We start from the raw sequence: 24,471 nt of genomic DNA on the forward strand, positions 1-24,471 counted from the left end.
CATAGACCTGTATAAATTCTTGATACAGGTTAGGCGAGCCCTCCCCAAACAGGTCTCCCACTATGGATATCCCTGTTCCTCCTATTGTCGGATATGCGTTATTAACAGCACATCTGTAAGAGTGGGAAAACCACATAATGGAATATTGAGGGCATATGGAACTGTGGTTCGTGTAAGGTGGAGCACCATGCGCCCGTGTGTAATGGCATTGTGTAAGAATAGTGGCAGCTGTAAGAGGCGATTTACTTTCCCAGGTAATAACGGTGAGTGAAGGTGGCCATTTCGCAGATGGGATAATGTATAACCTATTTCTTGTAAGTTAATGTGCACTAACCAGTGAGAAAGCCACTGCAATTGTGCCATCATGCTATGATCTAAAATCGGGTGCATCCATGCCTCCCTAGTCTACCGGCAGCAGTAACTGTTCAATAGTTATGTGATGCCATCCCAACGCCCATATAAGGTCAGTTAGAAGCAAACTGAGAGAGTGTGAAAAACTGTGGATAGTATAATGATAGGGAAATTAATACAGTAATATAACAGTTTCAGGAGCATAACCATTTTAGCCCTAGGCTAGACGACCAGCCACCGAAAGGGGGAGGGTGACCCAAAACTTCACTTGGGATCATAGTGCTACTATTGCTCTTAAGAGATTACCACTGAGTAGGTCTGTGTGGGTTCTGTATATTTGAATGCCCAGGTATCAAAAGGTTTGTTGTGCCACCGTGATTTGATATGTGTCCAGTGAGATCGTGCCAGGGAGTATAGAATTGCGGAAAGAAAACGCTTTAGACTTGGCGTAGTTAACCAGGAGGCCAGATAAATCTCCAAATAGATGGAGGACTCTGGCTATAGGAGCCATATCTTGAGTGTATATGAGCATGTCACCGGCTTATAAAGAGACCATTTGTGCATGTTGTCCATCTGGGATATTCCACCCTACCCTCTCTGGTGTAGTTTCTGCATGAATGGTTCCATCGCCAGGACGAATAGTAATGGGGACAATGGCCAGCCTTGTCTTGTGCATCGAGATATTGAGTATTCAGAAGAAATGTGCTTCCCTGTTCTAGTACTGGCAGAAGGGTGTGCATAAAGTGTCCCAACCAAGTTTATAAATGTGGGTGGACAATGTAATCTTTGTAGGACTAGAGAAAGCTATTCCTACTCTAGGAAGTCTAAAGCTTGTTGCAAGTCTAGCAAGATGCAGCCTTCCATGGGAAAAGAGGCACTTGCTGTTTCCATAATTCGGTAAAAAGTCTATTTAATGAGATACTTTGACAGGGTATGAAACCGCATTGGTCACTATTTTTTTATCCTAAGAGCAGGGGAAGCAGCCTTTGGGCCAGCCCATTGCTAAGATTTTTATAATCTGTGGTGAAGAGGGACAACAGTCTATCTGAGGATAAGTCCCATGGATCCCTGCCCAGTTTAAACAGCGAAGTGACCAGGGCTAGGTCAGATATACAGATGTAGAAGGTAGCTGACTTGCTTCCATAGCCGCTTGGTACAACTTTTCCAATTGTGGGACCAAACGGATGGTAAATGTGGAATAGAATTATTATTACATGCCATGCTTTTAGTAGCCCCTCTTATTTCCTATGGCATGATAGGCGCTGCTAGGGCTGTGCGCACACCTCCTAATGTCTGTGGGAGCTGTAAGTTGCCAAAAGTCATCTCCGTTCTGTTAGGGATGGAGCCGGGCCCCTGTGATATAATTTGGTATAATACTCAGGAAAAAGAGTTATTTATTACTAAGTGTGTGACACAGTGAGTTCCTGATGTATATACTACATGCAGTATCTGAGTCGGAGATTTAGGCTAAATCATGTGGACTAGTAGGGTACCGGCCCTATCCCCATCTGAATGGACCTTATTAAATGTAGGATGTGTAGTCAAGTACTCTAAGCTGTTCGAGTGGTTCTGCATGTTGTATTTTAATTTCCTGCAGTTTTAGTGAACACGCAGGGGCTTCAGCCTCTTCCTGTTCTAGGATTCCCATGTGGTTTTCAATTTGGAGCAGATTTGCCAACACTTTGGGTCGGGTCCCAGATGCTGTCACTAGGGATAACCCTCTTAATACCATTTTGAAATCATCCCATTCTATTAGGGGAGTCGAGGCTGTGCCCTTGTTGGTAGCGAAATACTTTTCACTGGTATTCCCTAGTGTTTCTCGAAATGCTGCTTCCCCCAGAAGGGACGGTTGCACTTGCCAGGTTGAAATTGGTGCAGGGACCCAGCCCCACTCCAGAACCATCTCCAATAGGTTGTGGTCTGAGAATGCCTTCCCCAGGTAAGTCGCATCTGTAAAAAGTTGTGTCAGGTGGGTTGGGCATAGTATACGATCTAGGTGGGGATGTAGGCCATGAGGGGGTGGGAAAGGAGTATTCCCTTAGACTTATGTGGGGACCCACCAAATGTCTGCCAGGGACCAATATTACACCCAGGGTGTGATCGCCAGGGCCTGTCTGGCCGAACTGGCACTGGGCAATGGGGGGTGGGGCCTGTCCAGAGATACATTTAGTACTGTGGTTACATCCCCACCTATTAACCAGGGAATGTGTGCCTAGTTATCCAGGACCCCAGATAATCATTGTAAAGAAAATATCATGTTTACTATTTGGGGCATAAACACTACCCAGGACCACCGTTCTCCCATACAGCAGGCCCCGCATGTACACATAAATCCTCTGTGTCTCAATTCTAGTAGTCTGTGCGTGGAAAGGGATGCCCACCCTGATCCAGATGGCTGTCCTTTAAGCGAATCACGAGTATGTAGTGACAAACAGCATTCTCCTCCATTTTATTTGTATTTTATTCGCTTCAGGAGATATGGGGGTTTCCTTCAGGTATATTATAGAGGTCTTGCTGCAGTATAGCAATGCTAATACTCTGTGTCACTTGTGAGGGAACCCCAATCCCGAACATGTAACATTGTAAAACGGTGGGCATGCTATGGCTCTCTTAGTGTTCCCCGCCAGGGTTGTCATTGATGCAATGAGCACACTTATACTTTTACTTTTGTTGTGTAAATTAACAATTTCCCAATTCTTGGTCCAACAAGAAACTTCTGTTTGACCAAACAAAAACAATCAACTTATAAAACATTGAGCCTTTGCTAAAGGAGGGGACCAAACACAAACTGGAAGCCATCATTCGGTTGTGCCTGGTTTGGGACCAACTCACATCTTTTGATTCCACCACGCCCCCTGGAGCCCATAGTTTGCTTTCCTTATGTGTGTTTACCTCTAAGTGTACATTGAGCTAGCGATCATAGCACCTGTGGATCCACCCTTCTGGCAGACGGTTGATGTGCTACTGGAACTTGTGAGAGTTCAAACCCTTTGGATATACATAAAGAGTATATGAGGCCGCCAATAAGGAGACAGAATAAACATTAGTTGTGCAGAAATTAGATGATTAGATCAACAAGTCGTGCCATTATCTTTCGGTATTGTCAGCAGTTAGACATGAAGTCTCGTGGCATTGGGTATAATCAGATTAAAGTATCTCCTGTTTGTGGTGTGACAGCAGGAAAGAGCACCAAGCTGGCATTCAGATCTGAATCTGAGAGAGCTGCTCCAGAGAAGCTCCACAGGAAATTGCATTGCTGTGCTCCCATTGATGTCACTGATGCTATTGCTCCTGTTCTGTCCTCCAGTACTTGCTGCGGTGAAGATGCAGTTGCTAAAGTCAGCCCACGTCCTCGTCTGCCCAGCGAGGCGGTCTCTAGGTAACCCTTTTCGTGCAGTCTGATGGGGGCAGATGGCGCGCGGCAGGATACTGATGTTCCAGCCAATCATAAGCAGCCTCCGGAGTATCGAAGAATAGTGAGCGTTCTTCCTGTATAACCTTCAGTCGAGCCAGGAATAATAAAGCATATGTGAGCCCTTCATTGCGAAAAATGCTTATTCACCGATTGGTATGACGCACAGCGTCTTTGTGCTTCAAGTGTGTAGTCAGGGAAGATCGAAACTGCCACATTATCCACAGTGAGAGAAGTCATTTGCCTGTCCTTTTGGAGAAGGTGGTCACTGAAGATCAGATTTCTTGCCACCATAGGCCAGGGTGGTGCACCAAGAGGGGGACAGGGAGCTGGCACTCTATGCACTCACTAAACTGCCAACATCTGAGACAGGCCCTATGGGGCTACAACATATTGGAGCTAGGCCTCCATGAATAGTGTCCGATTTAGCCTTTCCTCTCCTTCAGGCAGTCGCACAATTCTCACATTGCTGCGGCTTGCACGGCCTTCGGCCCTTTTTATGGAGCACGTTGACTTGCCTATGGAGTTCTTTAATAGCAATTGTGTTGGAGATCTGTTGTGAGCTCATGTCAGATATGGTCCCCTCTGCAGTACGGACCTTTGACTGTCAATTTGCAATGAACATCTCGCAATAGTCCTATGTCCCCTGCTAGGGAATCTATGCAGTGTTCAATGGCTGTCAGTGAGTCTCTTATCTCCCTCAGACTCAAGTCGAGCTTATCCACTGGGTGTGACTGGTTGGTGGGGGCAATACAGTCTGCTGATGTTGGCGGAAAGAGGTCTACTGCCTGACTGTGCTGCAGATGTGTCTCATCCTGTTGGGTCACTGAGCAGTTCGACTTGGTGCGACCCATGGTCCTATCGGTACATGTGGTAGTAACTTGTCTGGAAAAGGGAGGTTCCCTTGCCACTGCCACACCGATGTTGCCTCATAGTGGTAGTGTTGGTTGAATAAGGTAACCAATAGAGCATTTTTCATTAACATGATTGCTGAGTGGTCTAGGCCATATCTAAATGGTAGGTGTGGTATGATGGTGTTATGCTGCGTTACTAATATGGTCACAGAGGGTCACAGTTGTGTCATTTGCCCAGTCAGAGGCCCTGCCATGCCCCTTAGGCCCTCCTCACGCAAGCCGTAGGGGCGATGTGCAGTTTAATAGTGTGGTGGCTAGGGCAAGAGGAGCATCTACTTCAATGTACCTCCAGATATTCAGGGGTAGTCTAGCAGACCCAGGGCAGATTGTATGCGGTAAAGGTATTAAAGGTCCCGAATTTGTGGAGGAGATTATCAGGCGCACAGTCCAGTTTCAATTAAAACTGCCTGCTCAAATGTCTTTAGGAACTTGGTGTGGGGCCAGGAAGTGCCTCAGGGCCGCCCTTATAGCATTGCCTGACAATCAGGGGCAGTGCGCACCTTCTTCCTGCACAGCCATTGGTGCCAGGCCACCAATAAATTGAGTCCTTTAACCCCTCCTTCTTGGCTTGGTAGTGAAGGACCTCAGCAGGGAGCCTACATTGTCTCCCACTCCTCACCTTTTTTCTGCTAGGCACAGCTTATGTTTGGGCTGCCTGCAGGTCACTACAAGAACCGCTGTGAAAGTTGCTGTATTCCCCAGGTTCATTTCTACAGGGCCGACTGGCCAGCTTGAGGTCTGCCGGGGGAGAGCGGCAGTAGGAGATTTAGGCTGCTGCTCACTCCGCTTTCGTCTTGGGCTTTGAAGGAGTGTTTGCGGTGTGCACTGCAGCTGCCTTTCAGAGAATGAGCGTGGCCTGACCTGTATCAGCGACGTCTTCTGCCTAGCAGCTCAGGTGCTCAGCAGCCAGTCAGGCACAGCACGGCCCATTTTGGGGAGCCTCAGGTGTAGTGGGCGCAGTCCCGGCACACCGTCGGATAGAACAGAGGAGCAGGATTACTGCCAGGTGATGTTTGCTTTCCAGGTAGACAGTGAGAGCTCTACAAAGGTACGTCCGCCATGTTCGGTGGGCGACCATGCCCCTCGGTGCTTTGTTGTTTTAGGCACGGTTTTTCACTTTAAAAAAGTCATGACTTCGGTTACACAGATTGGATTTTTGCCATTGTGGTGTCAGTTTATTAAATTTTACTCTATTTATCTATGCTGTTGTGGGATTTTATTTGTGTAGCGTTTTCACTTTATGACTGTTTGAGTGCTGCATAAATACTTTGCACATTGCCTCTAAGTGAAGCCTAACTGCTTTTGTGCCACGCAACCAGAGGGTTAAGCAGAGGTTAGTTTATTAACAATGCAAACCAATGTTTTTCACCCACTGTTTCATTCCACAGCACGCCTTGCTCCTCTTTCTAGAGTGGCATAGTGAATCAAAAAAAATTATGAAACTTGAATGCTGCCCAATTAATTATCAGTGTCTGAGATCTATTCAAGCATACCACCCATTACTTATTTGTGTTAGAATACTAGTATCTGTGTAATTCTCTTTTACCGCTGTGTCTAGTTCCCTGAAAAAAACATTTTATTGGCTAGGGCTGGGTGCCCATTATGATTGGCACTTCTTGCTGTTCTGTAATTATGACTATGTCATGATCCTGAATGCCAGTCTGTTCTGTAAGAGTTATAATGCTCCTCCTTTGGGCAGTAATTAAAGGTCTTTGTATATGGAATGTCGTTTTCACCGCATGGCACGAATATGAGCATTTCTGATCAACATGTGATTGCTCTAAGAGGTCATGCTATTAACACACGTTTCATCTAACATGTATTGTCTATAGCTCCAGTTTTATCATATTTTAGTGGTTGTTTACGCTTCTGTTGCCTGTTTTTCCTTGGATTGAAGCCCTTTCTGTAATGTGTCTCATTTTGCCTAACATCTGTGCAGGTATATCAATCAGTAACTTTAATAAATGATCTTTGATTCAGTTAGTTTTCCATAGACATATCACTGTGGTCCATGATGCCTCCTGAAAGAAAATGGTTAGTCATTCATTACGTACCAGAGTACATTAACTGATGTAGCATTAACTCTTCTTTAGATAGGATTGCCCAATCATATTCAATACATTTATATGGTTTGTCATCTTGAAAGCCTTGTCACATTCCATACATGTGTAGGATCTTTACCCAGTGTGCATTTTCTGGTGCAGGGTTAGCACTGATTTTCTTTTAAAAGCTTTCCCACATTGAATACATTTATAGGGTCTATCATCGGAGTGGGTTGTTTGATGCATTCTTAATGCACCTACAGTTCTAAAAGCCTTGTCACATTCAGTACAACTGTATGGCTTTTCACCAGTGTGGATTCTCTGATGAATCACTAGGTTGCCTCTCATCTTGAAATCCTTATCACACACCATACATTTAAATGGTTTTTCACCTGTGTGATTTCTGTGATGTAGCATTAACTGTACCTTTGATTTAAAACTCTGATCACATTTGCCACATTTATATGGTTTCTCACCAGTGTGAATTCTCTGATGTAGCATCAGCATTTGTTTCATCTTAAAGGTCTTCTCACATTCAGTACATTCATATGGTCTTTCCATGGAGTGGGTTACACAATGTCTTATTAGGTAACTGTTTGACCTAAAAGCCTTGTCACACTCAGTACATTTATAAGGTTTGTCCTGAGTGTGGGTTCGCAGGTGTAGCATTAGACATTGTTTAACTTTGAACGACTTGTCACATTCTGTACATATAAATGGTCTTTCTTCAAAGTGGCGTCTCTGATGTACCATTACTTCTCCACTTGTCCTAAAAGCCTTGCCACATTCAGTACAATTATATGGTTTTTCCCCATTGTGGATTCTCTGATGTACATTTAGGCATGTTTTTGTCCTAAAAGCCTTGTAACATTCTGTACATTTATGAAGTTCTTCACCATTGTGGATTCGTTGATGTGCCGTTAGTGCCGATTTTTGTGAAAAAGCCTTGCCACATTCAGTACATTTAAATGGTCTCTCCACAGAGTGGGTACTTTGATGCAGCATTAGATTCATTTCTGTTTTAAAGAACTGGCCACACTTGGTACAAACATGTGGTTTTTCATCTTTGTGGGTTCTCTGATGCACTATTAGATTGTCCTTTGTTCTAAATGTTTTGTCACATTCAGGACATGTATATGGTTTCACCCCAGAGTGGGTTTGCTGATGTACCATAAGCACACATTTTAATTTGAATGTTTTTTTACATTTAGGACATTGGTATGGTCTTTCATCAGTGTGGGTTATCTTATGCTGTTTTAAATTCTGTTTTGTCCTAAAGGCCTTGTCACAGTCAGTACATTTAAATGGTCTCTCTGCAAGGTGAGTACTTTGATGCAACGTTAGATTCATGTCTGTTTTAAAGAACTGGTCACACTTGGTAAAAACAGGTGATTTTTCATCTGTGTGGGTTCTCTGGTGCACCATTAGATAAGCCTTTGTGCTAAATGCCTTGGCACATTCTGTGCATGTATATGGTTTCACCCCAGAGTGGGTTTGCTGATGTACCATCAGCACACATTTTACTTTGAATGCTTTTTGACATTCGGTACATTGGTATGGTCTTTCATCTGTGTGGGTTCTCTGATGCACAATTAGAAGGTCCTTTGTTCTAAATGCCTTGGCACATTCAGTACATGCATATGGTTTCACCCCAGAGTGGATTTGCTGATGTACTTTGAGCGCACATTTTGATTTGAATGCTTTTTGACATTCAGTACATTGGTATGGTCTTTCATCAGTGTGGGTTATCTGATGCTGTTTTAAACTCCGTTTTGTCTGAAAGGTCTTGCCACATTCCGTACATTTATATGGTTGTTCATCAGTCAGGTGTACTACTAGATGTTGCTCCATTCTGAGAGTCCTCACATTTGTTGCATATAAGAAAGAGGAAAAACTTTGCTCATATAATAATTCCTTTTAGTCTGTCCATTATGTGCATTTGTACCTGTTCAAACAGATATACATGACTGAAAAAAGCCAGACACTTTTATAATGTGTATATAAAAAGGAATTTTTCTTTGAAATATTTCCGGCATAGGAAGATGTTCTTCTGGACAACACAGGCACTTCTTTTTTATGGCAAGTCCATCTGGCTTTTACAAATAAAATCTCCTGTTGAAGTCTGTTGTGCACCTGTTAGATTGAGAGAAAAAAAACTGAATTTTATGGGAATAAAATAAATGAAGCTTAGCTGTAATAATCTACATGAAAACACTAATAGGAACTAACTGCATGTACAAGTCAAGCTTAGTAAAAGCCTGAAAACATTAAAAAGATGTCTGGGACACAGAGGTAATGAAACATTAATTATGCTTGAAGATGGATAAACAGAACATATGCTTACCCCGTCGGTAGCTTTGCACAAGCAGTCAGGCTTATCTCGGAAGCAATGTGTAAAGCATGTGCACATAATACACAGTAAAAACACTACAAAAGGACACCACACCAGTTTTAGAAAAAAACAGCCAATACTTATCTGTGTAAAACAAGACCAAAATGAGAAAAATCCAACATACAGTAATATATGAATTTTGCAAGAATTACTTAAAAAATCAGTTTCTTGAAGTCCATAGCTCCATCTGGGGCTATCACGGCATTGTGAACAACAATTCCAACAGTTCAGGCCGGCCATGGTGTTACAAGCCAGCTACGGTGTCAGAAGACCCGCAAACAGTACCTTGGAAATTAAGGCCTTTGTGATCCTCATGATGAGATCCGGAGTGCTGTGTCGCTGGCATCGGCAGGCGTTGGTTCTGAAAGGCGGTGCAGGGGTCATCGGGCCCTTGAAGTCACATGTGTTACAGATCTAACTCCGGGCTGATAGGAAAGCCAGGAGCACTGGCGTTGATGGCGCCGGGGCAGCGAGACGATGTGATGTTGTAATGCTATCTGCATTTGACCACCGACTCCATCTTGACCATTGACTCCATTTTGTGCTTAGCTTCAGGTGCCTTCATATCGGTGGTGCAGGGTTTTTCCACACCAAGCTTGTTTTACCCATAGAACGTGTTTGCGCCAGGGTTACACAGTGCAGGAACATTACATGGGGGATTGTGGAAGGTAGATGTAATAAGAGAATCTCAGCCTGGAAATGTTTTCATCAAGAAAAAGTACAGCTCCTCTGTCTCTGGAATGCGCATTGGGGCAGGGCCAGTTCCTTTACGTGTTTTTGATGCAGATCTAGTACAGCTAGCACTTGAATTTCACAACCCGAAGGGAGCGGGGTAGATTGCCAGAATCTTTCACTTGAGTTTGTTTAAGGTATATAAAGGTGGGGAAACTTGGCACTGAGGTAAAAGGAGCTCGTCTGAATGTGGATGCATGGTTCAGGGTCCCATGTTAAATAAACCTCCTGCCTCAGCTGCCCAGGGTTCCACGGATTGATGCTGGCAAGGATGAAGCATTCAACCCCCATGGTGATGCATTTTAATTCTTAACTATCTAGCTTGGCTGTGCAAATACATGTATATATTGTTTTGTTTTTTTTGCCCTGGCTGGCTGTTGTTTTCTTGTGATCCTTCATCTTCTTGAGTATGTATATATATATATATATATATATATATATATACACACACACACAAACACACAAAAAAGAATAGAGAACTCTGGGTAGTTCCCAAGTTTAGGTGGAGAGCAGCTCTAGTAAGGAGCGCTCTGCAACACCAGCGACACTCTAGATTTGCTCACCTCAAATGTCTGTTTATTAGCAAAGTTTTTAAACATTGGATCAGCACAGTGCTATCCACGCCGAGCTAGATAGTGACAAAGGTGTTCATTATAACCCTGGCGGACGGTGTTAAAAGGCGGTAAGACCGCCAACAGGCCGGCGGTAAAAATTTTGGAATTACGACCGTGGCGGAAACCACCAACAAAGACAGCCACTTTACCACTCCGACCGCCACGGCGGTACAAACAAACACCGCGGCGGTCACAGAAAACAGACAGGTGGAGGACAATGTACCGCCCACACTATTATGACAGCCCAATCCGCCACCTTTTCCGGGGCGGATTCACCACGGATAAAAACATGGCGGAAACAGGAATTTTCGAAGGAAAAACGCTCACCTCTACACACTCCACGAGGAATGAGGAACGAGGACACCATGGAGCCGGAACTCCAAATCCTACCTGCGATAGTCTTCCTGCTCCTCTACCAGGAGCACCAACGCCAGCGGCAAAGACCACAGTGAGTACTGCACCTACGACACGGGGGGAGGCAAAAAACAGGGACACACACATGCAACACCCCCACCCTAACCCACTGCAACACACACACCAATGCATATCTAAACATTACAGTTACACCCCCAACCCCCCCGGAAGAATGCAAAGACAAAAGGAAATGAGTGTAACCATTTTAATATATCAAAATTCAGTAAGCAAATATACACACATATACACTATTTATAAAATATAAACCAAGATTAGTAGTCCAGGTATTGCACCATTCATAGTCCGTGGACCACTGGGCCCAAAATGCATGGGCGAGGCCCACACACGATGCCAGATCAAAACAGAGAGAACACTGCAGGGGCATCAGATAGAAATACAACAGGCACCTCAGGGGGAAGGGAAGGGGGGCACCTCAGCCGGATGAGTGCATGACGCCAGATCCACGAGGGGGCTCCATGCCCATAGATGTATCCTGGGGAGTGCAAAGCCAGTCTCTCAAGTCTCTACAGTGGGTGGTTTGCCGACTGCTGCATCCTGGGGAGTGCAAAGCCACAGTCTCTCAAGTCTCTACAGTGGGTGGTTTGCCGACTGCTGCATCCTGGGGAGTTCAAAGCCACAGTCTCTCAAGTCTCTACAGTGGGTGGTTTGCCGACTGCTGCATCCTGGGGAGTGCAAAGCCACAGTCTCTCAAGTCTCTACAGTGGGTGGTTTGCCGACTGCTGCATCCTGGGGAGGGCAAAGCCACAGTCTGTCAAGTGGATGCCTTTCTCCACTGGTTCTGGAGGGGGCTTTGTACCCAGAGTGCTTCGTCCTGCCAAGGACAGACAGAGTGGATGTGATACTCCACTGGTTCTGGAGGGGGACTGGTGCCCAGGGTGCATTACTCACCCCGTGACGGTCCCTGTTGCGTCAGTGCCCCTGCCGCTCATGGGCTAGCGGTGCTTGAGTAGGCGGTGCTTGCCCTGTTCAGCGGTGCTTTACTTGGCGGTCCTTGCCCTGTTCAGCGGTGCTTGCCCTGTTCAGCGTTGCTTGACTTGGCGGTCCTTGCCCTGTTCAGCGGTGCTTGATTTGACGGTCCTTGCCCTGTTCAGCGGTGCTTGATTTGGCGGTCCTTGCCCTGTTCAGCGGTGCTTGACTTGGCAGTCCTTCATTGCCCAGCTGGGCTGGGGCTGGCGGTCCTTCATTGGGCATCTGGGCTGTGGCTGGCGGGGCCCTCCTGGGCAGCTGGGCTGTGGCTGGCGGGGCCCTCCTGGGCAGCTGGGCTGGGGCTGGCGGGGCCCTCCTGGGCAGCTGGGCTGGGGCTGGCGGGGCCCTCCTGGGCAGCTGGGCTGGGGCTGGCGGGGCCCTCCTGGGCAGCGACGATGGGCCTGGCGGTCTTCTCAGCCGTGCTGCTCCTCCCAGACTTGCCGGCTTTCTTCTGGCCCTTCCCCTCCTTGGGAGGAGTCACAGCTGAGTCCACACTCCCCCGGGACCCCTGGGTGCGGCTAGGGTGGCTGGAGTCTTCCCCCTCTCCCGCCGGGCACTGGCCAACTTCTGGTGCTTCACGGGGGGGGGGACTGGCTGTGCTGTGGCTCCGTGCCACACTGGCTGTCCTGGTGGCCAGTGCACTCTACATACCTGTGACAACAGGCACCACTGGTCCCGTAGATTTTGTGGCTGAGGTGCTAGTTCGGAACCTATGAGTTGGACAGGGGGGGTGGGTAGTGGGAAATAGGTTAAGGGTGGACAGGAAAAGTTGTTTGGAGACACTGGGATGGGTAGCTGGAGGGGGTTTGGGAGTGGAGGAAGAGGTGGTGGTTGTAGGAGGTGTAGGTTTTGTGGTTTTGGGTGCAGGTGCATGCGCTGGAGGCTGTTGTGAGGTGGATGTATGTTGGGTGGGTGTGTGCCTGCGTTTGTGTATCTTCAAAGCGGGCATCACAGACACACTGGGAGAGGACACAGGGGACGTGTGAATGGTAGTGGGGGTGGTGACTGCACGTGAGCGGGGTGTGCTGGTGGGTGTGCTGGTGCGGGACGTAGTGGCTGTAGAGGTAGTGCATGCAGGTGTGAGTGTAGACGAGACTGGGAGGGAGGAGGGAGACGACGAGGAGGGGGACACAGTGGAGGCAGTGGATGTTGGTGTGTCTGTATGTGTGTGATGCTTGCGTTAGTGCCTGTGGGATGTGTGGTGCTTATGTTTGCCTGAGCTTCCCTTGTGTGTTGAGGTGTGTGCAGGCTGGTCTGATGGTGTGCTTGGGATAGGCAGAGGTACAGGGGATTGGGTCTGGGTGGAGAAAGTTGGAGGGGGGAGGCTAGACACAGGGACAATGGCTGCCATCAGTGCTGAGGCCAGAGTTTCAAAGGTTCGGTGAAGGGCAGCCTGACCAGAATGAATGACCTCCAGGAATGCATTGGTTTGTTGCAACTCCCTTTCTACACCCTGGATGTCATTCAAAATGGTAGAGTGCCCAACAGTGAGGGACCTGAGGAGGTCAATGGCCTCCTCACTGAGGGCAGCAGAGGTGACAGGGGCAGGGGCTGAGGTGCCTGGGGCGAAGGTGATGCCCACCCTCCTGGGTGAGCGGGCACGAGGCGAAGGCTGAGGGGCTGCTGGGAGGGCGGCGCTGGTAGGGGGCTGGCGGCTGTACCTGTAGAAGTGAGGGGCACAGATGTTGCCACCACCACAAGGGAGCTCCCATCGGAGGACGAGTCCGTGTCGCTGGTTTCAGCTCCTGTCACCGCCGTGGTGCTCCCCTCGCCCTCCGTCCCACTGGTGTATTCAGAGTCCGTAGTGTGGCCCTCCATGGCCATATGGGATGCAGCTCCCTCGTGCTCCGGTGCCACTGCTCCTCCGCCTAATGATGCTAATGCACAGAAGAACAGGGAGACCGCAAAAAAAAGGGGGAGGGGGGACAGAAGAAAGACATGTTGAGTGCATGGCTTACCGCTACCGTTGGCGGACAAGACAGACACAGAAGCCCCCTGCACTACGTCGCGCTGTTGCGCTTTACAGTGCAATTCCTGGGAAATGGCCTACAAGGCTATGGACGACATCTGCACACATAGATGACACATGTGCATGAATAGCTGTAGCTGCCACTCTACAGAGGTGGGGTTGGGGGCCACAGGGCCATGCCTTACGAAGGGGCCTAGCCTACGAACTCGCCCTGGCCTAGGGAAACCCACAGCCCTCCTCCCCCACCCAGACAACTCCACTGCACGCAAAGTCGGCTGAATGAGAGTGTACTCACCCCCTTGTGTCTGCTGTGATGCCCTCAAGCGCCCATCCAACTCCGGGTAGGCCACCGCCAGGATCCGGAACATCAGGGGGGTCATGGTTCGACAGGCACCCCTCCCACATTGGGAGGCATCCCCAGCTGAGCCTCCGCCATCGTCTTGCTCCAGCGGAAAATGTCCTCCCATCTTTTCCAGCAGTTGGTGCTCCGTCTGTGGTGGACCCCCAGGGTCCGGACGTGCTTGGCGATGGCACTCCAAATATCCTTCTTCTGGTGGGCGCTGACCTACATGAAATGTACAGGGGAAGAAGAGAAGTCATTACCAACTGCACCGTCAAAGTGAGTAGCCCCCATCCCTACCCTTGCCATGAGGCACATGCACCCACTGTCTTTCATTCACTCAGAACTCTGCCCCCCTTCCTTCTTACAACCAGCCCTCTCCACACAGGCATAGCCCATACAACATGCTCCCTGTGTACTTACCTGTTGGTCTGGAGGACCGTAGAGTAGCGTGTACTGGGGGATGACCCCATCGACGAGCTTCTCCAACTCCTTCGATGTGAAGGCAGGGGCCCTTTCCCCAGACGCTTGAGCCATTATCTCTTCCAGACCGAGGTCACAGCAGCACTTGCAGTATAGGTCCTCTCCTGTCGAAGATCAGGTATCGAGTGATTCAACAGATAGAAAATGGCAGTCATGTCCGCGGCGGTAAGTACCATCACCGCCGGCATACATCGTCATTGGCTCCTGGGACCCATAGGGTCCAATGTTAACCAATGCAGCATTGCGCCGCGGTCTTCGACCGCCTACTGCGATGGTGTACAACGCCAGTACAGTTACCTCACATCCCATTGTCCCACTTTAGAGGTCAGGCAGCCGCCATTTCAGGGACCCACATGGCCTAATTACCAACTGCGTCACACATACCTAGGCCTACTCTCAACACACATACAGGCCACATTTTGTGATTGAATGGTGTTCTGTGTAGACTGTGGGTAAATACCTCTGAGTTGTTTGACTCTGTGCTCGCTGTTATCCTTCATAGGCACCCTCTGCTGGGACATGTGAGGAGATGGCGGAATCCTCTGGTGTACCGACCGCTGGTGGACCTGTTGACAATGGAGGAAAGAAATTTGATAATCACCTACAGGTTTGACTGTGCCACAATCCAGGAACTGTGTACACAGTTGGAGCCTGACCTGATGTCAGCAATCCACCATCCCACAGGAATCCCCCCTCAAGTGCAGGTGCTATCAGTGCTCCATTTCCTTGCTAGTGGGTCTTTTCAAACAACTGTGGCCATGGCATCAGGGATGTCCCAGCCTATGTTTTCCAACGTATTGTCCAGAGTGTTGTCTGCCCTGCTGAAACACATGTGGAGCTACATCGTTTTCCCTCAGGTGGAGGATTTGCCTGCAGTGAAAGGTGACTTCTATGCCCTTTGACATATCCCCAACATCATAGGTGCCATTGATGGGACCCATGTGGCTTTGGTTCCCCCCCCCCCAACAGGAGTGAACAGGTGTACAGGAACCAGAAGAGTTATCATTCCATGAATGTACAGATGGTATGTTTGGCAGACCAGTACATCTCCCATGTGAATGCCATGTTCCCTGGCTCAATGCATGACGCCTACATCATGCGGAATAGCAGCATCCCTTATGTGATGGGTCAACTCCAGAGGCACCGTGTGTGGCTATTAGGTGACTTTGGTTACCCCAACCTGTCATAGCTACTGACCCCAGTGAGGAATCCCAGGACCAGGGCAGAGGAACGCTACAATGATGCCCATGGGCGAACTAGGAGGGTGATCGAGCGGACCTTCGGCCTCCATATGACAGGTGGATCCCTATTCTACTCACCAAAGAAGGTGCGCCAGATCATCGTGGCCTGCTGTATGCTTCATAACTTGGCTTTGCGATGACAGGTGCCTTTCCTGCAGGAGGATGGTCCAGATGGCGGTGTTGTTGCAGCTGTGGAGCCTGTGGACAGTGATGAGGAGGAAGCAGAGGAAGAAGACATGCAGAACAGGGACTCAGTCATCCGGCAATATTTCCAGTGAAACACAGGTGAGAATACATTCCTGCCTACTACATGTACTTTTACACTTCTACCTCTATCCTGTCTGTTGATTTTACCCAGTGTATGGTCACTGAGTTGTCACTTTCCCTTACGGTTTCACAGGTGTGGGTCCCAACGTGTGTCATCTGCTTAGATTCCTCAGGGACTAGAGCTGTGTGACATAGGTATGTTAACATTACTATTTCCTGAACATTTTGTCACTGTAATTGTAAATACACTATTTCGAAATCACAGACAGACTCCTGATCTTTTGGTGCTTTAGGTGTGTTTATTTAAATACAAAATATTGGATTGGGAAGTTAAATGGTGAGGGGTGATGGCGGAGGAATGTCCATGGCAGAGTCCAGTCTATTAGTCTCACAGGTGCATTGCCCATATGGGCATAGGAAGTGGAGCTGGGGCAGTTTCAATATGGACAGGGTGACAAAGTGGGACAGTGGGATGACAATCAGGGTGTTCTCATATCTTGGCGGGGGTCTTGTCATCGTTCTCTGTCTTGTTCCTGGATCTCAGGGACCGTTTGCGGGGTGGTTCTCCCTCTGCAGGGGGTGGGGTGCTGGTGTGGTGGTCCTGTGGCGGTGCCTCCTGTCCACTAGCGCCGGCGGAGGTGGTGGGCAGTTCGTCGTCCATGCTAGTGTCAGGGGCCCCTTGTAGTGCCACAGTGTCCCTCCTGGTGTTGAGTACTTCCTTCAGCACCCCTACGATGGTGCCCAGGGCGGAGCTGATGGTTCTGAGTTCCTCCCTGAACCCCAAATACTGTTCCTCCTGCATGCGCTAGGTCTCCTGAAACTTGGCCAGTACCATTGCCATCGTCTCCTGGGAGTGGTGGTATTCTCCCATGATGGAGGAGAGGGCCTCGTGGAGAGTGGGTTCCCTGGGCCTGTCCACCCCCTGTCGCACAGCAGCCCTCCCAGTTCCCCTGTGTTCCTGTGCCTCCGTCCCCTGGACCGTGTGCCCACTGCCACTGCCCCCAGGTCCCTGTTGTTGTTGGGGTGGTGGGTTATCCTGGGTTCCCTGTAGTGGTGGACACACAGCTGATTGACGTGTCCTGGGGACGGAGGTATGGGCCCGCTGGGTGGGTGCTGTGCTGGTGTTTCCAGGGGGGGGGGAAGGTCTGTGGTGGCCTGTGCCTGTGTGAGGGGAACCGACTGTCCCGAGGCCCACGATGGTCCGGGCTGGTCATCTAGATCCAGGTGAACAGAGGTGCTGTCATCACTGTGGGCCTCTTCTGTGGCTAGAGTGGAGATGATTGGACCCTCATGTCTGGTGACGTTGGGTAGTGGTCCTGCAGGGGTGGAAAGGCATGATTATTGCATCTGTGTGTGTCATGGTGTGCAATGGGAGGGTGAGCGTGTACCCCAGTGCTGGCATTCCTGTGTGGGGGCTTGTGTGATGATGGTTTAGGGGGGTGTATGGGTATGTGCCGTGGGCATGCTTTAGTGATGGGTGTCCATGCGTTGGTGTTGCATGCAGGGCTTGGTGTTGGGATGGGTGGTTTGTGATATTGGTACATTTGTGAGGAGTTGGAGTGATAGGGGTGGGTGCATGTGATAGCATGCAGGTAGGGTGGGGGGATATGGTAGTTAAAGGTTTGACTACCAGAGTCCATTCCTCCACCGACTCCTGCGAGGCCCTCAGGATGCAGAATCTCCAAGACATGCTCCTCCCATGTTGTTAGTTGTGGAGGAGGAGGTGGGGGTCCGCCACCAGTCCGCTGAACCGCCTGGTGGTGTCTTGAGACCACGGAACGCACCTTCCCCCGTAGGTCTTTCCACCTCTTTCTGATGTCCTCCCGATTTCTTGGGTGTTGTCCCACTGCATTGACCCTGTCGACTATTCTTCGCCATAGCTCCATCTTCCTTGCAATTGAGGTGTGCTGCACCTGTGCTCCAAATAGCTGTGGCTCTACCCGGACGATTTCCTCCACCATGACCCTGAGCTCCTCCTCCGAGAACCTGGGGTGTCTTTGCCGCGCCATGGGGTGGTGTAGGTGATGTGTGGGGTGGTGTGTGTGGTGATAAGTGTGGTGATATGTAGTGGTGTGTGGTGTTTTGCGCGTGGAAGTTGTGTTGGCGGTCCTCTGCACGGCGGTAAGCGGCTTTTACCGCCAATGTTGTAATGACCGCCAAAGTCTTTTGCCATTTATACAGCAAAGTCTTTAAGCATAGGTTTGACAGGGCAGTGCGACGTGTGGTGTTTCCAGGTTGCAGTGCAGTCAGCGTCATTGTTGTTGGTGAAGCACTGTCAACGGTAGACCCAAGGCAGCGGTACGATGTGGGGTGGGCTCAGTGTGGCACCGACGGGTCGCGGTGCAGACAGGGGTGTCTGTTGATGACACTGGAGTCGATGGTGCTGGCGTCAGTGAACCGGGGCTGTGGCGCGGGACGGTGCTTCTTATACCTCACGAGAGGTGTCCTCAGGCCACAGTGCAGGCGTCGTTGTCAGCGTAGACCGGCGGCGTTGGGGATACCAAGGCTGTGGTGTGAGCAAGGCGATGCGGAGTGCGGTGGCCCCTGCGTCACGGTGCAAGCAGTGGCACAGTGGCGGTGAGACCAGGGTTGCGGTACGAAGTAGGGCAGTGCGGCATCGCCAGGTCACGGTGCAGGCAGCGGCATTGTTGACGGAGTCGTGGTGGTTTTTCTTCTGTTACAGCATAAAACACACAGTTTCCAATGCTGTAGGCAGATGAATCTGAAGTCTTTGGTGTCCCTGAGACTTCCAACAGAAGGCAAGCTCTACTCCAAGCGCTTGAAAAACTTCAGAAGCAGGATACACAGCAAAGTCCAGTCTTTGCCCTCTTTAAGGCAGAAGCAGCAACTGCAGGCCAACCCAACAAAGCACACACAGCAAAGGGACAGTACTCCTCTAGCTCATATCCTTGGAAGAGGTTCCTCTTGATCCAGAAGTGTGGTCCACTACTTATACCCATTTCTGCCTTTGAAGTAGGCAAACTTCAAAGGAAAGTCTCTATTGTTAAAAAGATCCTGCCTTGCTCAGGCCCAGCTCCAGGTGCACTCCAGGAGTCCGGAGACTGCAGGTGTCAGCTCCTCCCTCCCACTCTAGCCCAGGAAGACCCATCGGGATATGCAGGACACCACTCATCTCCCTTTTTGTCACTGTCTAGAGTAAATTCACAACCAACCTCACTTAGAATTTAAAAACCAACTGCACAAAAAAAATGTATTCTTAAATTGTGAGTTCAGATACCCCAAACTCCAGATCTATATCTGCCCCCAATGGGAAATTACACTTAAGAGGAATTTAAATGCAATCCCAATGTTAACCTATGGGAGAGATAGGCCTTGCAATAGTGAAATACAAATGTGGCAGTATTTCACTGTCGGGAACTGTAAAACACAATAGTACAAGTCCTACCTTTTAAATACATTGCACCCTGCCCATGGGGCTGCCTTGGGCCTACCTTAGGGGTGCCTTATATACACAAAAAGGGAAGGGTTGGGCCTGGCAAGTGGGTACACGTGCCAGGTCGAATTGGCAGTACAAAACTGCACACACAACACTGCAGTGGCAGGTCTGAGACATGTTTACAGGGCTACTACTGTGGGTGGCACAATCAGTGCTGCAGGTCACTAGTAGCATTTGATTTACTGGCCCTGTGCACACATAGGGGGTCATTCTGACCCTGGCGTTCTTGGACCGCCAGGGTCACGAATGACGGAAGCACCGCCAACAGGCTGGCGGTGCTTCATATGTCATTCTGACCGCGGCGGTAAAGTCGCGGTCGCCCCGCTGGGGCCGGCGGTTTTCCGCCGTTTTTGCCCCGGCTGAGTGAATCCGCCAGCAGCGCTGCCCTGGGGATTCTGACCCCCGTACCGCCAGCCTGTTTCTGGTGGTTTTCACCGCCAGGAAGAGGCTGGCGGTAAGGGGTGTCCTGCCACTGGCATGGGCAGTGCAGGGGCCCCCTAACAGGGCCCCATGAAGCTTTTCACTGTCTGCCGGCTCCTGTGTTGCGGCCCTCATTCCCACTGGGCCGGCGGGAATGTTGGAATGGGGGCAGCGGTATTTTGGCCGCACCGCCGCCCGCCAGGGTTGGAATCACCCCCATAGTGCACTTTACTAGGGACTTACTAGTAAATCAAATATGCCAATCATGGATAAACCAATCACAATTTACTCAGAGAGCATATGCACTTTAGCACTGGTTAACAGTGGTAAAGTGCCCACAGTCCTAAAGCCAACTAAAACAGGTCTGAAAAAAATAGGAGGAAGGAGGCAAAAAAATTCGGGGATCACCCTGCAAAAAGGGCCAGGTCCAACAGCATGTGATTAATTGGCCCAGCCTACCACTAACTTCCAAAATGCCTTTCCTCTAAGTGAAGCAAATGAAAATCTTTGCTGCTGCAAAAATGAAATGTCATTCCCTTATGGCCCAGCCAACATCTGTATTTTTTTTTTCTAAGTATTCGTTTCTTCTGCTTAGAGAAATAAGCTAATTGGGGAGTAAAGGAATTATTTCTTTGGTCATCGTTTTGCCCTAATCCTGTGGGTTATAAGTTTTGCACTGTGAGGAGCTAAAAAGTCAGAGTGTAGAGTCAACATGTATCTGAATCTGGTGCAGGCCCTGCTTCAAGCCATGGTCTGGCAGAGTAGGGACCGAATTCCCTTAAATGTTGGAATCATCTTGAATACAGACCCCTGAGTACTCCATTAGATCGGTTTACAGAAATCAAGCTTGATGCTTTTCCTCGAATGCAGCCCTCCTCCTGCACTGCGGATTTACAATATTGAAATCTGTATTTTTAGTGCTGCCCACCCTGTAATAAAATGCACTATGAGTATGAAGGTGATCATTTTAAAAGTGTATTACACGCAGTACAAGATAGGTTGATTCCATCAATTAAAGTCTAGAATGGCTCCAAACCACCTTATAGTGATTGACAAAATACAGACATTGAAGTTTCTTTTGAATATCAGGCACGCTTGAAAAAAGGTCTATTTTTTCTTTGGTTTGACAGCACAGAATGTTGCAATACATTTGGTGTTGAAAGAATTACAAAATAACGTTCCCCAAAAACGTTGCAGAATGTTCTTATTTGTGGCTCATAATTAGGTAATCTATACAGCAATATCCAGGGAAGTAGGATGGGATCTGGTCTTACTTTACAGATATAACTTGGTCAGAGACTGAACTTAACAAGTGGCCTTACCGATCATACTGTTTTTGAGTTTCAATGCTTTTACCACTTCATGGAGTGAGTTTTGACTGTTTGATATTGCAAACAAGCTCGCTACCACAGTAAACTTACTCCTGTGATGTCCCTTAGACAAAGAGAGAGGGGAAGAACCCTTTTTTAAAAGAACCATGTATTTCCCATACGAGACGCCTAATCAATCTGGGTGTGCTATGATGCCTGAGTTACAGCGGAACTGGTTTGTGTGTGAGAAACTCAAATGAGAAAAGGTGATTTAAAACTGTCTCAAGGTCGCCAGCCAATTAATGTATGTTTCAATAATGGTAACCTTGGGCAAGGTTAAAAAACAGTGGTGGGTGTTTAATGAGACGTGAATGGTCTCGCACATCTTTAGTTTTGGTCCACACGTTTCAGTCCAACAGCGGTGGGTCTTTTATGAGACGCGAATAGTCTCACACATCCTTAGTTTTGGTCTACATGGCATATTCACCAAAATGTAGTATGGTGATAAATGTATATCCTCTGCAGCAAGTAGTCGTGTGCTGCACTTTTGGGTCTGCTTAACAAATCATTTGATCTAGGGGAATCCGTGTTAAAAAGAAGTGAGGAACCAAAATGCAGAACTTTGCACGTCCTGCAGTACCTCTTTGGAGGCAGCAGTACAGACGCCACAACTGCAGGCCATAATTGTAACATGCAGAATAGTTGCTTGCCCTTCTCTCGTTTCAGGCTCCTCTATCGAATACATACTATCCACACTGTAATCATGCATGTTGAAATCTTGCCTTCAATGAGCTGGCTGACTAATTCTTGTAAAACATATTGGACTGCCGTGGGATACGTCTTAAAAAACAAAGAAAGAAAAAAAAAGTACTCTGGTACATGACAACAAGTAGCAAATGGGTGCAAGTGCAGGCTACTGTCAGAGAATCGTGGCCACCGTTTTCGGAGACATAGGGGGTCTACACGAGTAGTGCAGATAAAACACAGAAATCTATAGTCCTTTCCAAGCAGGAGGAAAGCGTGAACATGAACAGACGCTCTTTGTTCTGCGCCTCAGGTGGGGCCCGGAAGTGAAGAGCAAGCTACACGTTACCGGTAAATGGACAAGAATGAGGTGGTTGTAACGTGTCAAGCAACGCACGCCTGGCGGGGTACAAGGGCTCCACCAGTCTGAGCTCATCAGAAGAGAGGTAGCGCCCCAGGCACGTCCTACAAGCTACAACAGTGATACTCGAAGTATGGGCCCTCCTGACCTTTACATGCGGCCCCCTGCTCTTTACTCGAGTTAGCACGAACAGTGAGAAAGAAGTGAAATAAACAGGCAAGCCTTTAATTAAAGGTAAAACGAAGTTAAAGAAAGGAAGTAACTAGGTTATCCTGCACAGCCTAACTTTAGAAACACCTTTATTTTTTAAGGCATCTTGCAGAAAAGAGTGAAAAGAGTCAAAATTCAAAACGTGCATTTCATAATTAAAATGCAAAACCTTTTCACCTTGGTGCATCACATTTTATCGTTGCAGAGGAGTATTTTTTTTTAAAGCAATAGTTTCAAACATTAATTTATGAACATTCATTCTTTCCCACCACCCTGACAATAATGTCAACGGTAACCAAGATACGCTCAGCAGTCCAACGGCCAAAGGTACGAGCTCTACAACCCAGAACTAATACAAGCAGCTACAGGTGACCACTGACCTGATGGCACCTCTGGATGATTCGAGGTCACGTCGCTAACCCCGGAGTCCCTTCCGGGTCACACGCGGCGCAGCTGTAGGGAGGCCTCTGACCCCTGCGGGCCGATGCACAGCGCTGCGTCCCCTAGAGATCCGCTGAGTGTGGACCATGCCCTGCAGGGCCGCTCTGTCCCCTGCAGCCGGATGTGACGTCAGTCCGGAGTAAGTGCCTGTGACTAGGAGCACGCGCAGACTGGCCAGACTGTGCCATTCAATAGTGTGGGAATAACAGAGCATGCGTAGAATGGCTATACGGTACCATGGATACGTGTAAATAACTGCGCACGCTGAGACCGTCCGTAATGTACCTCAGAACAGTATGCGAATAACTAAGCATGCGTAGACGGGCTGGTCTGTACATAGAATCTAGTGTAAGTGAGCTTGCGCAGACTGGCCGAGTTTTAGTAGAACCTGGAGTAAGTAACTGAGCGTGCGCAAACCTTTGATCTTCTGAGTGTGCGCAGATATGTACGTTACTCGTGATATTTTATTTACCTTTATTTACAGGATTTTTTAACCACTTCGCTGCCAGGCCTTTTCCCCCTCCTGTGCCAGGCCTTTTTTTGCCTATTTGGGGCAGTTCGCGCTTAGGCCCTCATAACTTTTTGTCCACATAAGCTAACCAAGCCAAATTTGCGTCCTTTTTTTCCAACATTCTAGGGACTTTGTGGGTTCCCCTGAAAGAGGCCAAGAAATTGGCCAAAATACAGGGAAATTTTTGTTTTTTTCAAAAAAATTGGAAAAAGTGGCTGCAGAAGAAGGCTTGTGGTTTTTCCCCTGAAAATGGCATCAACAAAGGGTTTGCGGTGCTAAACTCAGCAGCTTCCCAGCTTTCAGGAACAGGCAGACTTGAATCAGAAAACCCAATTTTTCAACACAATTTTGGCATTTTTCTGGGACATACCCCATTTTTGCAATTTTTTGTGCTTTCAGCCTCCTTCCAGTCAGTGACAGAAATGGGCATGAAACCAATGCTGGATCCCAGAAACCTAAACATTTCTGAAACCTAGACAAAATTCTGAATTCAGCAAGGGGTCATTTGTGTAGATCCTACAAGGGTTTCCTACAGAAAATAACAACTGAAAAAGAAAAATATTGAAATTTAGGTGAAAAAAACATAAATGTTTCTCTACGTTTTACTCTGTAACTTTTCCCTGCAATGTCAGATTATCGAAAGCAATATACCGTTACGTCTGCTGGACTCCTCTGGTTGCGAGGATATATAGGGCTTGTAGGTTCATCAAGAACCCGAGGAACCCAGAGCCAATAAATGAGCTGCACCCTGACGTGCGTTTTCATTCTATAACGGGTATACAGCAATTCATTTGCTGAAATATAAAGAGTAAAAAATTGCTATCAAGAAAACCTTTGTATTTCCAAAAAGGGCACAAGA

General features: G+C 48.3%; 1 protein-coding gene across 1 annotated transcript; it reads right to left on the reverse strand.

Moving 5' to 3' along the window:
- Positions 1–5,952: 5,952 nt before the first annotated feature.
- Positions 5,953–23,203, reverse strand: LOC138296859 (zinc finger protein 268-like). Its single transcript, XM_069236344.1, has 2 exons — positions 23,041–23,203; positions 5,953–8,852 (listed from the first exon to the last, which is right to left on the reverse strand). The coding sequence occupies exon 2, from the start codon at positions 8,568–8,570 to the stop codon at positions 6,855–6,857; it is 1,716 nt and encodes a 571-aa protein (XP_069092445.1). The 5' UTR covers positions 8,571–8,852; positions 23,041–23,203; the 3' UTR covers positions 5,953–6,854.
- Between the last annotated feature and the right edge of the window lie 1,268 nt (positions 23,204–24,471).

This window comes from Pleurodeles waltl, chromosome 5 (genome assembly GCF_031143425.1).
Source record: "Pleurodeles waltl isolate 20211129_DDA chromosome 5, aPleWal1.hap1.20221129, whole genome shotgun sequence".
NCBI lineage: Eukaryota > Metazoa > Chordata > Amphibia > Caudata > Salamandridae > Pleurodeles > Pleurodeles waltl.